At 36.0% G+C, this 15,723-nt stretch overlaps 1 protein-coding gene across 1 annotated transcript in view; it reads right to left on the bottom strand.

The window, feature by feature from the left end:
• LOC107076093 (NACHT, LRR and PYD domains-containing protein 3-like) overlaps positions 1–15,723 on the bottom strand; it is a 179,222-nt gene continuing 163,499 nt past the window's right edge. The window contains exons 11-12 of the mRNA XM_069180091.1: positions 9,258–9,431; positions 1–367 (exon numbers count right to left, since the gene is read on the bottom strand). Of these exons, the coding sequence (XP_069036192.1) occupies positions 349–367; positions 9,258–9,431 (193 nt within the window). The 3' untranslated portion in view covers positions 1–348. The remainder of the gene's footprint in view (positions 368–9,257; positions 9,432–15,723) is intronic.

Raw genomic sequence — 15,723 nt, 5'->3', positions numbered from 1 at the left:
TGTTTGCAATATTCAATTTTATTAATACAAAACGTGTATAGCAAACCAACAGAACTAATTATATGTTTAAGAAACAATCTTTTTTTAATTCTAGAAATTAGAAACAAACTTATACTCATCCAATTACACACTGTCCAGACCCAGCGCAGGAGAGAGACCTATCTCGACCTTCCACATATACTAGAGCACAATGGAAACAGTCCTTCACACAGTCTCTTCAGAGGGGTTTGATCAGCATGTCTGCAGACTGTGGTGTTTGATGAACATCTGGAGGAGTTTGTTCTGTCTCTTTAAAGATAAGGAATCCTGTACCTTGCTCCACTAAGCAATCTTCTTCAATGTTTAGATTTACTCACATCCCTCGGTTCTGTAATAACAAAAAAACAAAACAATGAATGGATCTAAAAATTGAACTCTTGCAGATTGTCATTTTATTTTTATTGTTATTTATTTAAGAATTTGTGCATGACAGTATTTATGGCTAATGATATTAATGCTTAAATCATATTATATTATGTCAGAGTACATGTATTCAGAAGCCATTGACACAACTCTTCCAACAGACACTATTGACTGGAGAAATGGAAATGCAGTGCCAATCCACGTTTTGGATAACAAAACTGAACCAAGCAATTATAGACCAATAAAGTCTGATTTTTATTACATGGAAGGACAAATTTTAAAAACTAAACTAGAGGACTACACACATGGAAAAGTCAACAGGGATTTAGAGAAGGTAGGTCTGGCATATCCAAGCTTTGTAGTTCTTAACAAGCAACAACAGTAATTAACAAACAATGCATAGAGTATGATACCGTGTATTTACATTTTCAGAAGATTTTTAATAAAGTTCAATATAAAATATCAATTCTCAATTACAGGCAAAGAAAATGTATGTTTGTATAGAGAATTATTTAATAAATTGAAAAGAGAGATAAGATATGAGTCAAACTGCGGTGCTTTAATTATTGGAGTACCACAGGGATCTGTACTAGGGCTACTGCTCTTTTTAATTTATACCAATGAGCTCTTCATGATACCAAATTAGTTGGATTAGCAAACACTGGGGAATCATCAAACAAAATTAAAAACATTAGATAGAAATTAATTGACAAACACCTGGCAGATTGTGTTTGTTTGTTGTTATGTTTGGCAGATACCGTTGTGAAGAGAATGATTGAGCCAGATGGACAACAGACAAGAGAAAGAAAGGGACAAAGTAAAAGATGAGCAAGAGAGCGAGGAGCAGGATTAAACATGTCAGACAAGGAAATGAGAGGGGATGCTTTTCTTACAAGATCAAGTATCTTATATTTCTCATCACAGTTTTATTACTAGGCAAGGTGAGACACACTGAGATGAGGAGGACTTTAGAAAGATGAATCTGAGTGTGTAGCCCTGTGTGGAACTAAATCCCACTTGCTCCCAATCAAAATCATGATCCCACCTGCAATTTTGATCCATACCTCACTCGGATCAAAAGGGGAACTGCAGTCCCACAATTTTAGATTGGGTTTTAAATATCCGTAACAAAATAAACTGATAGTATCTCAAAATTTATAATTTCAAATTAAGTACACAATCATGAACTCTGTGGAAGTACTGCATGGTTGCCATGTTGTCGAAGGCAGATGAGAATCAGCTGGTCTCACCAAGGGCGAGAGCAAGATTTTGTGCAAATTGCACCATAAACCCGGCCCTTCCTGCTCACTAGTCGCTTCAAGTGAACAAGAAATGAAATTAAAATAAATATGAATGTGTTTTAGTTGGTTGGCAGGTTTCATTTTTTGCAATACTTAAAAGTATCTAAAACATGTTTGCTTGTATGTGTCAGTTTCAATAAAATATTTAGAATTAACATAGTAGCAAAATTCACTTGGTCTAAAGCATGCCTCATTCTGAATCACAGACAATGATGGCAATATGGCACTACACATACTGTACATTGACACTTCGTCTGTTTTGTGAAATAAATTGGAGATTGTTATGATACATGTTATCTTGTACTTGGTAGTTTCCTTATGATTTGAAATGCACTCATCATTGCAGATTCATTATAATCCCAAAATGTAAAATAAGCATCGCAGTTCCCCTTTAATATACAGATCCAGCCATTCATAATGCACGGAGTACACTGCGTCAAAACGCAGTGGGCATGGTGCATCATACCGCATGCAAACTGAAATATGATAATAGTATCCGGAAGCACCTTGTAAAAGTGCCAGGTGGAGCTAAAAAAGCTTAACATCTAATGTACAGCATTTGAGCTAGTGCCAGAAAACGCCCAGTTTTGAATCCCGGTCACTGCTGAGGGACAATCTTTTTCCAATTAAGAATTTAAGTTGTATACTCTTTAGATTTGTAATAATTGTAAACTGTGTATTACAGCATGTTAATAATTAAACACTACAAAGTCAGCATATTTTATAAAAGTAAGATTGCTCAGTTGGACAAAAGTACACAACCTTCCACCTTCATCATAAATATTTTAATTATGCATAAATATTTTATGCATCAAAGTCTTTAACTGGGTAACTTAACATGGGTTCTTGTTTTAACGTGCTTGTTCAAACATTATTAAGTTAAATTCTATACTTCATAAAAAGTTATAATGTTTTATCCTTTTCTAAGAATAAGTAGTAAGAACACCACTTGCTGTTATTGTAAAAAAATAAAAGTTGTACTGATTAAATACAACTTGATAGTAATATTAATATGGAGTTGTGAAACTAAGCAGATAAAATATTTTGGAAACATATATTGGACATTTTGGAAACATTTTTACATTTGTTTTTTTTTTTAAAGCTTGTATTCTTCTTATAGTGGTAACGGAAAACATACTGCACAGTATGTTGAAACTGTACCATGAGAGTGAAGACGTGTTACACCTTCAAATAAGCCAGTGACTGTTGTTTACTATGATGAGACGAGGTTGTGTAACTCTGAGGAAATTATTCTGTACACTGAAGAGTTATAGAGCAGACACGTTGTGTATCGCCTCATACACTTGTAAACATTTTTCAATTTTGATGTGATACGGAAGGTATTATTAATAGTATTAATAATGAATGACCTTGGACAGGCTGTAAGCTCAAAGTATTACCGTGGTCCACTTTCTTTGTAAACGTCTGCATCAGTTTAACTCATTCACCTGTGATTTCGTGAAAACATTTTGCCTGTCCTTTTCAGCTACAGCTTAAGTTGTAGCTGACTTCATGTTGGCGTATGTTGGTGAAATAGGTTAGCCATTGCATGCTCGAAGTCAGTGGTTCGAACCCAGTTATCTCCATGAGTTATCTTTTAACAAATAAACATTTCTTTGAAAAACTAAATTAGCAAATTTTACAGACACTATATTGACATTTTTGATATTTCTAAATTTGACAACATGTTCAAAGCAAAGTGATTTATTAATAACAACGAATCATTTCAAACTGTTTGTATTTTAAAATTGTATTTTGTTCAAGGTGATTTGTCACTCACTGTTTTCACAACCTTCAATTTATAGAAGAGTGTTACACCCCACTGTTGGTTATATAAAACAGACAGTTCTGCTCTGGCGATGGGATATATTTTCAGTGGCATGCTCTGTTGTCATTGTTGCTCTTTACCGGTATTCAAATGTCCTGTTTTTTCTTAACACTCGTTTTTCCGTACTGTAGCTTTAAAACTTGAACACATACATGCCACAGGCATACAGTGTGATGATGTACAGTTTTAAAGCCGCTAGAGTATAGCTTGTGGGAAATACATTTATTTGTCCTGTATCAAAGTTTAACTCGTTCAGAGCGCCCTACATTACACAATCTAAGCATTTCATTTTGTCTATTGCTACAATATCGACAGTTGCTAGAAGGAACATGATAAAATGTTTCCAAAATAACCACAAGTTAATGAGTTGAGTGATTTGATCATAATAGAGAAATTATAACAATGACCCCGTGTTGCTAATCATGCATACCCAACTGAAAGAAGGACACTTAAATCGACACGTGATGGTTTTGTGATTAATGGAAATCTTTAAGTTAAACAAGGGAGGGGGGGATGGTTATTTTTTTGCAATTGCTGTAATCGGAGAACAGCCTATCGACACGATGGGAAAACGATTTTTTAATTTTTTTAAATTAAATAAAAATTAAGATACAATTACTTGTTCCTACCTAACTCATACATTACGTGACTTTAAAAGCTGTAAAAAATGGTTCAGTTAAAAAAACACTTTTTAATTAAACATTTAAAATACTTGAATTTCATAAAAGGTGTACTGATTTAATACCTCTTGATAGTAATATTAATATGGAGTCGTGTAACTAAGCAGCTAAAATATCACAAGGGGACATTTTGGGAAACATTTGACGTTCGTTTATTTAAAAATATATCTATTGTTGTCCTTATAGTGGTAATAGGCAATGGACTGTCACGTAGTGCGCTGCACCCAGGCGGTTCAATGCCCGATCAGAGAATTACTTTGTTTCTTACCACTATTATAGCTTGTTGTTGGCTGCGGTGTGAGAGTATCTGGATGAATTATTATAAGTGATGGTTTTGTGATTTAGGATTTCTTCACGTGGTTCTTTAAGTCTTTAAGGAGGGGGAAAAGAGGGCTGTACTGTCACCGCGTTGCAACGAGCTTGTACCATCTGTATGCCTGCTGTTCGTTACAATATGAATAATGAAGGACCATGGACGAGCTGTAAACTGAAGAGCTAGAGAGTCTTGTCCTTTCAGCTTGGAATTTAATCTTTACAGCGATACTTTTGGCTATGTTTTTTACATAGCCCAATGAGCAAAAACAGATTGGATTAATAACTGGAGTAAGAAATATATTTCACACGTACTTTGAAACCATACGGCTTTGGAACAGCAGGCGGCGAGAACGGGCTGGGGGGGGGGGGGGTTGATTTTACTACGTGAACTGTCTTCGCTACAATACTATAATGAGTCCCTGAAGTATACAGTTCAAATTTTGTAGTTATAAAAATTAAACCTTTGTTGAGTTTGCACGAGAGACAACAGGTACCTTTTGAGAAGTCGTGTACAGCTTGCAAAGCAGCAGATATTGACAAACAGCTAATTTTGCTTGAAGAATTTAAAATTTATCTGTACTGTAGCTTTTTTTTAATTGAGCAGAAAGTCACCTTGCTCTTACAAGCGGCTCTGTTAAGCAGAGTTTGTGCTAACACATCACACCCCTTGAATGAGTTTTAATCAACTTAGTCAGTGAAAAAAATGACCGCGGGCACTTTTCCTCCCCCCCGGTGCATGTGACATTGCATACAATTTTTATTTTACTGGGAGTGAACATTGAGTGAGCACTGGGGCGTACAGTGAGACTAACACAGTGAGATTACTGAGATGGATAGTTTTACTAAATATGTTGACAAATACAGTATCGGAATTTTTGCAAGGTCAAATTGTATCCAGCTGTGAATCAGCTACATGACCTTGCCCCCATGAAATTGTGGGAAAGAGGTTTAGTGGGCAGTGTAGTGACCTTAGAGTGTTTGAATACACTGTACAGTATAACACTATAAAGCAAGTATGTATTTCTTTAATGTTTGTAATTGCTATTCTTACATTTTGTATTCAGTTTGGTTCTGTGTGTTAGGTGGTGGGCAAATGTTCGAGGTGAAAATTCATCCACAAGGAGTGTACCTTTAAAGCAGAGAAGTCCGCACCAAACTTTTTCGGCTCTGTATGTCTCTCAAGCCATTTCTCTTTGACACTTTCTTTAGTCATAGAGTTGGGAAGATGCCACCCCCCTCCTTCTTCCCTCTGCCTGCCTCACCTGTTCCCATTTTTAATTATTCTGTGTCCGAATCGCAGCGGGTGAAAGAGAATAGGGAGAGACAGAAAAAAAGTGAACCATGTTTTTTTTTATATATAGTCAAATTTAATGTATGTTTGAACAGAGTCTTAAAAAAATCATGTTTTACAAGATGTGGAAGTGCAATGATTTATCACAGTGTGAATTTTAATACAAATGATTGATTACTAATAGTTTATGCACCTGACGCCTGACTTTATTTAGATGTATATAAAATATTGAACTGTAACAAAACAGTCAGAAATACAATGAGTTTAAATAAAGTTGTTAAATAAAAGCTGTGAAATTTTTCACAAATCCCCTGTAGGTTGCAGGCTCTGTGTCATTGTTCACAAAGTTATTGACATCTGAAACATCGTGTCTCATAAATAGGTATTTTAATAAGCGAAGCTTATGAAAACCAAAGAAGAAAATTACTCTGAAAAAGATACAAGAAGCTTGAAATTATTATTATTAAATTAATACTGTTAATAATGACCAGACACATTATTATAGTTTCAGTGGTATTTTTAATACTGCTTTGTTATTCTTGATTCTAATTACAATATACACAATTTCGTTTTAAGGCTTGAAGGCTTGAACGGTTGACAGTAATCACGTTTGCTAATTCACGTTTTTATTTCATTATCAATGTAACTTAACATTGAATATGTTATAATATATATACAAAAAATATAGTACAATATAGTGTACATAATACTTCATCATGCGTGAATGAGTCAAATTAAAAATAAAACATGTTTCCAAAGAAAGCGGATTACAGTAATACTACCAGCTATATAAATACTTATATTAATATCCATAAATTAATATAGTTATTAATTTCTTTAGATAAGCGATTCCATATTATATTCCCTATTTAGCGGATTCTAAAAAGTATGAGGTTTTTTACTGCGATAACGAGCGCAAGTATTCATAGAAAAGGTTAATCTCTTAACTCACTTAACTTTGAACATGTTGTGATACGTAGAGATATCAACAAATTCAATAGTGTCCATAATATTCACTATTTTAGTTTTTCATAGAAATGTTTATTTGTTAAAAGAAAACTCATGGGGAGAGCTGGGTGTGAACCCCTGATCTCCAACATGTAAGTGAAATACCTAATTCATTTCACCAATGCACCACTTGGCACCTTAAGCTATAACCGAACAGGGCAGGCAAAAAGATTCCAAGTAATCGCGGGTGAACGAGTCAAATTGATGCAGATGTTTACAAAGAAAGTGTACTACTGTGATAATTTAAGCTATATGAATATAATTATATTGTTATTAATTTCTTTAGATACGCGATTCCATATTATATTCCCTATTAATCAAATTCTAAAAAGTATGTGTTTTTTTACTGCGATAACGAGCGCAAACATTCATAGAAAAGGTTAAAACATTATTACTCTTTATCACGTATATAAACTTAATATAGTCAGAAGGAGCAAGTAAAAACTTTTCCAAAATAACCACAGTATGTAACCGAATGAAAGACTTTGATGCTTAAAATGTTTAGGGAGAAATGGAATACTGTATTTAAACTACAAAGAACAGCCATATACAGTTTACATAATATGTTTATGTTCCTAAATTAATATCATTTATGACCTTCAGATGCGTTATGTTCCTCTTCTTTTTATGCTCAGCTACTAAAATTTCCCTTTAGTTGTAAAATTCCATATTAATATTCAATATTAAGCAGATTTAAACATGCACTGTAAAGAGATTAAATGAAGCAATCGTTTCACTAACAACAAATGCACCACAAGTGCCGCCTGTCGGTCATTTCGGCCAGTCAATCATGTACTGCGGTATAACGCGGTGAGCTGTAGATAATTTTGCAGGGTACAGGATTGTACCGTGCATTTTGAATGGCTGCCTCTGTAAGTGGAATGGCTGAAAATGTTAACAAACAACAAACCTTGGCATTTAAAAGGTGTAAAAGTATTTTGTGTTGTACATCATGAGTGTGTGTATATAAACAATGTACCGCCATTATCAATTCTTGTGAGATACTGTGACTGACGTGGAATTTGAGAAGAGCTGTGCTGCCCAAAACCCATGTATGGAACTACTACAGGGGAAGATGTACTGTAGCTTAGATGCTTATTAATCATTAATCATTTTGAGGAAAGAGGAAATGACACAAATGAAATATTTTCTGTGATGACTGACAGTGCCCCAGCTATGGTAGAAAAACGGATGTGATATATGATGAATCTTTCTAGTATTTCTACAATGCATAGATGTGAAGTCACTCAAAGTACTGGAATTTAAGCAATGTAATCTTAGTTGTTTAAAATGTTAATGCTGTGTTTAACTTAAAGCTTTAACAGCTTGGATGAACGGCAGCTCCTTAGCAAAATGATGAAGAAGTATCCATCTAACTTAAAACATTACCTTTTATAGCTAATTTAACTCAAGGTATTATGAAAATAAGATATTGCTACAATGTTAATAAATTAAACACATAATAATTTGTAATGTGAAAAAAAACAAAAGAAGGGAATAGTCATTTTGAGGGTTTGAGACATACAGAACGGAACCCTGACTTTAAACCATATAAATCAGGAATGGTTTATACTCTCTGTTAATATACAAAGAAGGCAGCATAGCATTTGAACCCCATCAACATCACAGTAAATAAACAATTATCCAATACAGGGTCACAGTAACCCAGAGCCTATTCCAGGAATCACTGGGCACAAGGCAGGAATGAAACCTGGACAGGATGTCAGTCCATCACAGGGTAAAACACTCACACCATGGCCAGATTTCCCAGAAGCTTATTAATCTACCAGAATGTCTGTAGACTGTGGTAGGAAACTGGAGCACCACACAAACGTGGAGAGAAAATACTGTACAAACTCCATACAGACAGCACCCCAGATTCAAAAGAGATTCAAAGATTAGAAATAAACAAATTGATAAATATTGCAAAACTTAGTCACTTCCATAGCTACTTCCAATTTATTAGAAAAAAGGAGGAATATAAGAGATAAGGGTAAGATTCAAATGGAAAGAAAGGCTGGCACTCCCATAGCAACTGAGGAATCTCAAATCTGCATAAATCCAATAATTCACCTTCATGGAGAGAATCACTAGAAAGTGGTTTAAGCTGCACAAACCTAGTGTTCAAATCTGGAAGAAATCCATGATTGAAATTTAAAGAAGAAAATTACCAATAGAATTAAAAATCAACTACATATACGGTATATATTTAAACAAAATGTGTTTTGAGCCTCTAAGTAATCATATGTTTACAAAGAATCCACAGACAAGAACTTGTGTAAAATGAAACAAGACACTGTTTTCTATATGTCACCCTTCTTTTTTGTTTTGTATTTTCTAGGTGTTACTTTTTGATGCATGTGAAAAACATAATGTTGTGAGTCTTAACGTATCTAAATAAAACAATAAAAAAATCACCAGTGTTCACTTACCTTAGAGTTGTAAATTTACAGTTAGTACCCCCCAGAGCTGCAGACAGCAGTTTCACTCCTGAATCCCTCAGGTTATTGCCTCTCAGATCCAGCTCTCTCAGACTGGAGTGTAGAGACTGAAGAGGAGAGGCCAGATCTTCACAAAATCTCTCTGTTAGTTCACAGAACCTCATACTGTAGGCAAAAAGACAGGAGAACAGCTGAACATCTGCACAGCTCATCCACATCCTTCTTTCCAAGTCTTCACTACAACACTCAGTTCAGCAGTAATATAAAACATTATGGCATTATCCATCTCAGAGTGTCCATGGATGAGGATGATGAAGATAACTGCTGCATCAAATTTTGGGCTCCAGAAAGAAGAAGAAAGATTAGAAAAAACTGTCAGGAAGGGAGACAGTGGGAAACAGGGAGACACATGAAGCTACAATGGTTGGAATAGGGAAATAGAATGAGAGAGACTTTGACTTTTAACCATAATAGAAATTGCTTCACATTTTATGGCGTTTTGTTAAAGTTATAGCTTTTGTTGTTATTCTTCACATGGTTGAATTCATACAAAATGTAAATTAACAACACTAGAGAAAGAGAACTGGAGATTTTGATTGTTATTTGTAGATGTGTTGAGGAAAAAAACATTCTCTTTTGAAGAAAATAAATAATTTAAACAAAAACAAGCAAGGTTATAACTATAACAACACATAATCAAAATGTGAAGCAATAAACAATCTCAATGATAATTTGGCAGAGGAATCGACTGTGTGACTGCATCCACTTTGTATGAGTCATGAAACTGAACTTCAGAACAAAACAGCAGGTCAAGAGAGAACAAGTCTGTATGAACCAGAATTCTGCCTCAGACTTTGTCTGCCACAGGGGAAATCTTTAGACGTGGGATCCATCTGTACATTTCACTTGAATACCATTAATATTAATACAGTTGGACTCCTTTGTCAATAGAGTACTGTACATTAGTTCTGTTAAAATTACTATTATAATGTGTGAGAGAGAAGCAATTATGTTTGAGAAAACAAATAAACTGTATTATACCAAAAAACACAAGGAGGCAGAGGTGCACATTTGTATTCCAATTGGGAGGGGGAAGACAAAGAAAAGACCCCCCCCCCCTCCGACAAACTAACTGACTAAAAAAACAACTAGACAGGCTAGAACCGGAAAGGTGGTCGTACCTAACAATGAGGCCATACCAAAACAAAGTCTCTCAGTATTCCCCCTTTTGAATGCTTGTGCCTCATTTGCTTAATACAGTATCTTAATTGGCAGCACCCAGAGAAAAAGGAGAAAACAATTAGGGAAAAAATAATAACTCTCCAACTGAGGACCATAACAACCATTGATATAGATTCCAGGTTAGTTAGAAAACTAACCACATTTCTCCATGATACTGTGACGTCACAGTGGTTGTGACCCCCCACAAACAGGCGTGTCCACCACTCCAGACACACCCCTCACAGCCTGCTGGAGAACGTTTTCACATTTTTTGCAACCACTCTCCTTCAAGAATGGTGATGTGCTCACTCCCTCATCATGGCACCAGAGCATGGGGCACACATCCTCAGAGACCTCTGGGTCCCTGGCTCCCAGACTCTCAGGCCCTGAGTATCCAGCTCACTGACTCCACTGGCCTTTCTATCTGATGTCCTCTGAGATCATAATGTAGGTCCCTCACTGAGCCAAGCCCTTCTGTCGCAGATTCCTGGACTCACTGAGCCTCACCTCTCACACGCCCTCCGGCTGGTCCCTTTCAGGGAGATGGCACCCTCTGCTCCTAGTCACCACAAGCAGCTTCCTGCTCTTTCCCTGATCTGGAGCCTCCTGCTCCCACATGACACTCACTGGTCCCCTCACGGCCAGTCAGCACTCCGACTTCCAGGTCCACCTCCAGCCTCTGACATCCTCACTTGAAGCCACCAGACTAAGTCTCACACACACAGTCTCCAGAGACTCACTCCCACACTCAGACCTCTCACATTAACAACCCTGAGTCTCTCTTCATCACATCCCACTCGTGCTGAGACTCAACACACTTTCCGTTATAAAAAACAAATACACAACCTCCCTGGCTCCTCACTCTGATGCCACTCTGTGTATACGCTGCACAGGTCTGGCTTGTCAGTGTCACTCCCAGTAGCTCACTGATAATAATAATGGACATTTTCATAATTTTATTTTTTATTTTGAAAGGCTAAGAAAACCTTGTCAGTTCAGTAACATCACCAATTGTACTGATGGAAATACAAATCAAGGCTACTAAGTTTACAGAAAAAGTGAGAGAGGTGTGTGACAGCTGTGGTGTATGAAATGAGGGTGTGTGCTATGCCTACTTATTGCTCATACATTTCAGGCACCTCAAACCTCTCAAAAAGGCCACATATTGGAAGAAATTGTGGATTACAATGAAAAAAAAAGTGGATTGTAAACTCTGATCTTTAAGAAATTTATAACTGAGCTGCCAGAAGATAACATCTCTTTTACTTTTTGCTTATAAAACTATGACTGTGTGTCTATAACTGCCCATAAGTATCTGTATTATTTTAGATTTTGAAGAGGTTTTGAGACCCATGGACCTGGCTTTATAAAATCTTCATGCAGAATATGCTGTCTTTGTTCCCCCAGTTTCAGAAGAAGACACTGGAGTACCACTGGAAAAGCACTGGAAAAAAATCTGGGTAGTTTCATGAGCCACAACTTTAGAAAAAAACTTTTAAAGAATGACAATTAAACCCCATTGTTTTGTACCCAATTACGGTGTGGTGCCTAGTGGAAAGACATATTAAAATCAGACTACAGTACATGGAGTTCACACTGTCCAGTTTTTCATCAAAACTTGTATTTTATCTGATGGATGCCCGTTTCTTTTTCTTCAATTGTTGAATAAGGGAAATAACATTTGCATCTGCCATTGTTAGGGATAATATACAAAAATTTTCATTCTTTGTTACTTCCCTCTGCTGTTTGTTTTTATGGGGTTACCTGGGACATGGAGCTCTGGGTCACCCCTTATGTAAGATAACAGATGCAGGGGACACAGCTTAGTGAATAGTGTCCTAATGCTACTCTTTGTTACTTGGATCCTGATATAAATCCTTAAGGATCTATAAAAGCTGGAAATTGATGTGTCTCTCATGGATACACTTCTCATTGGACACTATTTGGAATGATCTAAATTTTGATTTGAGAAATCCCAATCACCAGTTGATCCTTTTTAACTTAATTCCTAGGACACATCTATTGTCTCGGAGTCAGTTTCAATGCATATTACTGATTCCCAAAGTGCACACTGTGTTCCCAGGGAGTCACAGGCACATTCTCTCCTGTAGTATGGGAAAGCACTGATATTTTAGAGCTTTAAAGTTTTGGGGAAAGGTGTGTGCAACACTGTCCACACTGTTGAAGTAGAGTGCTCCTTACTCCCCTCTGGTCTTATTGCTGAATTACCACTTCTATACTGACTGAGCAGCACTACAGAAAAGGGTCTAGCTGGCATTACTGCTGTGAAGACAGTGATTGAGACAGATGGACAACAGACAAGAGAAAGAAAGAGACAAAGTAAAAGATGAGCAAGAGAGTGAGGAGCAGGATTAAACATGTCAGACAAGGAAATGAGAGGGGAAGCTTTTCTTACAAGATCAAGTATCTTATATTTCTCATCACAGTTTTATTGCTGGGCAAGGTGAGACACACTGAGATGAGGAGGACTTTAGAAAGATGTGTCTGAGTGTGTAGCCCTGTGTGGAACTAAATCCCACTCTCTCCCAATCAAAATCATGATCCCACCTGCAATTTTGATCCATACCTCACTTGGATCAAAAGGGGAACTGCAGTCCCACAATTTTAGACTGGGTTTTAAATATCCGTAACAAAATAAACTGATAGTATCTCAAAATTTCTAATTTCAAATTAAGTACACAATCATGAACTCTGTGGAAGTACTGCATGGTTGCCATGTTGTCGAAGGCAGATGAGAATCAGCTGGTCTCACCAAGGGCGAGAGCAAGATTTTGGGAACATTGTGCCATAAATCCTACCCTTCCTGCTCACTAGTCGCTGCAAGTGAACAAGAAATAAAATGAAAATAAATATGAGTGTGTTTTAGTTGGTTGGCGGGTTTCTTTTTTGCAATACTTAAAAGAATCTAAAACGTTGTCTTGTATGTGTCGGTTAAATGAAAATATTTAGAATTAACATAGTAGCAAAATTCACTTGGTCTAAGGCATGCCTCATTCTGAATCACAGACAATGATGGCAATATGGCACTTCCCATACATTGACACTTCATCTGTTTTGTGATATAAATTGGAGATTGTTATGGTACATGTTATCTTGTACTTGGTAGTTTCCTAATGATTTGAAATGCACTCATCATTGCAGATTCATTATAATCCCAAAATGTAAAATAACCATCGCAGTTCCCCTTTAATATACAGATCCAGCCATTCAAAATGCACGGAGTACACTGCGTCAAAACGTGGTGGGTGTGGTGCATCATACCTCATGCAAACTGAAATATGATAATAGTAACCGGAAGCACCTTGTAAAAGTGCCAGGTGGAGCTAAAAAAGCTTAACATCTAATGTACAGCATTTGAGCTAGTGCCAGAAAACGCCCAGTTTTGAATCCCGGTCACTGCTGAGGGACAATCTTTTTCCAATTAAGAATTTAAGTTGTATACTCTTTAGATTTGTAATAATTGTAAACTGTATATTATAGCATGTTAATAATGAAACATTACAAAGTCAGTATATTTTATAAAAGTAAGATTGCTCAGTTGAACAAAAGTACACAACCTTCCACCTTCATCATAAATATTTTAATTATGCATAAATATTTTATGCATCAAAGTCTTTAACTTGGTAACTTACATGGGTTCTGGTTTTAACGTGCTTGTTCAAACATTATTAAGTTAAATTCTATACTTCATAAAAAGTTATAATGTTTTATCCTTTTAAGTATAAGTAGTAAGAACACCACTTGCTGTTATTGTAAAAAAATAAAAGTTGTACTGATTAAATACAACTTGATAGCAATATTAATATGGAGTTGTGAAACTAAGCAGCTAAAATATTTTGGAAACATATTTTGGACATTTTGGAAACATTTTGACATTCGTTATTTTTTTAAAGCTTGTATTCTTCTTATAGTGGTAACGGAAAACACTGCACAGTATGTTGAAACTGTACCATGAGAGTGAAGACATGTTACACCTTCAAATAAGCCAGGGACTGTTGTTTACTATGATGAAACGAGGTTGTGTAACTCTGTGGAAATTATTCTGTACACTGAAGAGTTATAGAGCAGACACGTTGTGTATCGCCTCATACACTTGTTAAAATGTTTCAATTTTGATGTGATACGGAAGGTATTATTAATAGTATTAATAATGAATGACCTTGGACAGGCTGTAAGCTCAAAGTATTACCGTGGTCCACTTTCTTTGTAAACATCTATATCAGTTTAACTCACTTACCCGTGATTACGTGAAAACATTTTGCCTGTCCTTTTCAGCTACAAGTTAAGTTGTAGCTGACTTCATGTTGGCATAGGTTGGTGTAATGGGTTAGGCATATACTTCGCATGCTCGAAGTCAGTGGTTCGAACCCAGTTATCACCATGAGTTATCTTTTAACAAATAAACATTTCTTTGAAAAACTAAAATAGCAAATTTTACGGACACTATATGGACATTTTTGATATTTCTAAATTTGACAACATGTTCAAAGCAAAGTGATCTATTAATAACAACGAATCATTTCAAACTGTTTGTATTTTAAAATTGTATTTTGTTCAAGGTGATTTGTCACTCACTGTTTTCACAACCTTCAATTTATAGAAGAGTGTTACACCCCACTGTTGGTTATATAAAATAGACAGTTCTGCTCGGGCGATGGGATACATTTTCAGTGGCATGCTCTGTTGTCATTGTTGCTCTTTACCAGTATTCAAATGTCCTGTTTTTTCTTAACACTCGTTTTTCCGTACTATAGCTTTAAAACTTGAACACATACCTGCCACAGGCATACAGTGTGATGATGTATAGTTTTAAAGCTACAGTATAGCTTGTGGGAAATACATGTATTTGTCCTGCATCAAAGTTTAACTCGTTCAGAGTGTTCTACATTACAAACTTCAAGCGTTTCATTTTGTCTATTTCTACAATAATCGACAGCAATGTAGTTGAAAGGAACAGGTCAAAATGTTTCCAAAATAACCACAAGTGAACGAGTTGAGGGATTTGATCATAATAGAGAAATCATAACAATGACCCCTTGTTGCTCATCATACTGTAATACTACATGCTGAAAGAAGGACACTTAAATAGACAAGTGATGGTTTTGTGTTTAAGCATTTCCTACTGGAAATCTTTTAAGTTAAACAAGGGAGGGGGGAATGTTTTTTTTTTACAATTGCAGTAATCGAAGAACAGCCTATCAACACGATGGGCAAA

The sequence above is a fragment of the Lepisosteus oculatus genome, chromosome 18 (assembly GCF_040954835.1).
Source record: "Lepisosteus oculatus isolate fLepOcu1 chromosome 18, fLepOcu1.hap2, whole genome shotgun sequence".
NCBI lineage: Eukaryota > Metazoa > Chordata > Actinopteri > Semionotiformes > Lepisosteidae > Lepisosteus > Lepisosteus oculatus.
Note: the sequence above shows the minus strand (reverse complement) of the source record. Positions and strands in the feature narration are given on the sequence as shown.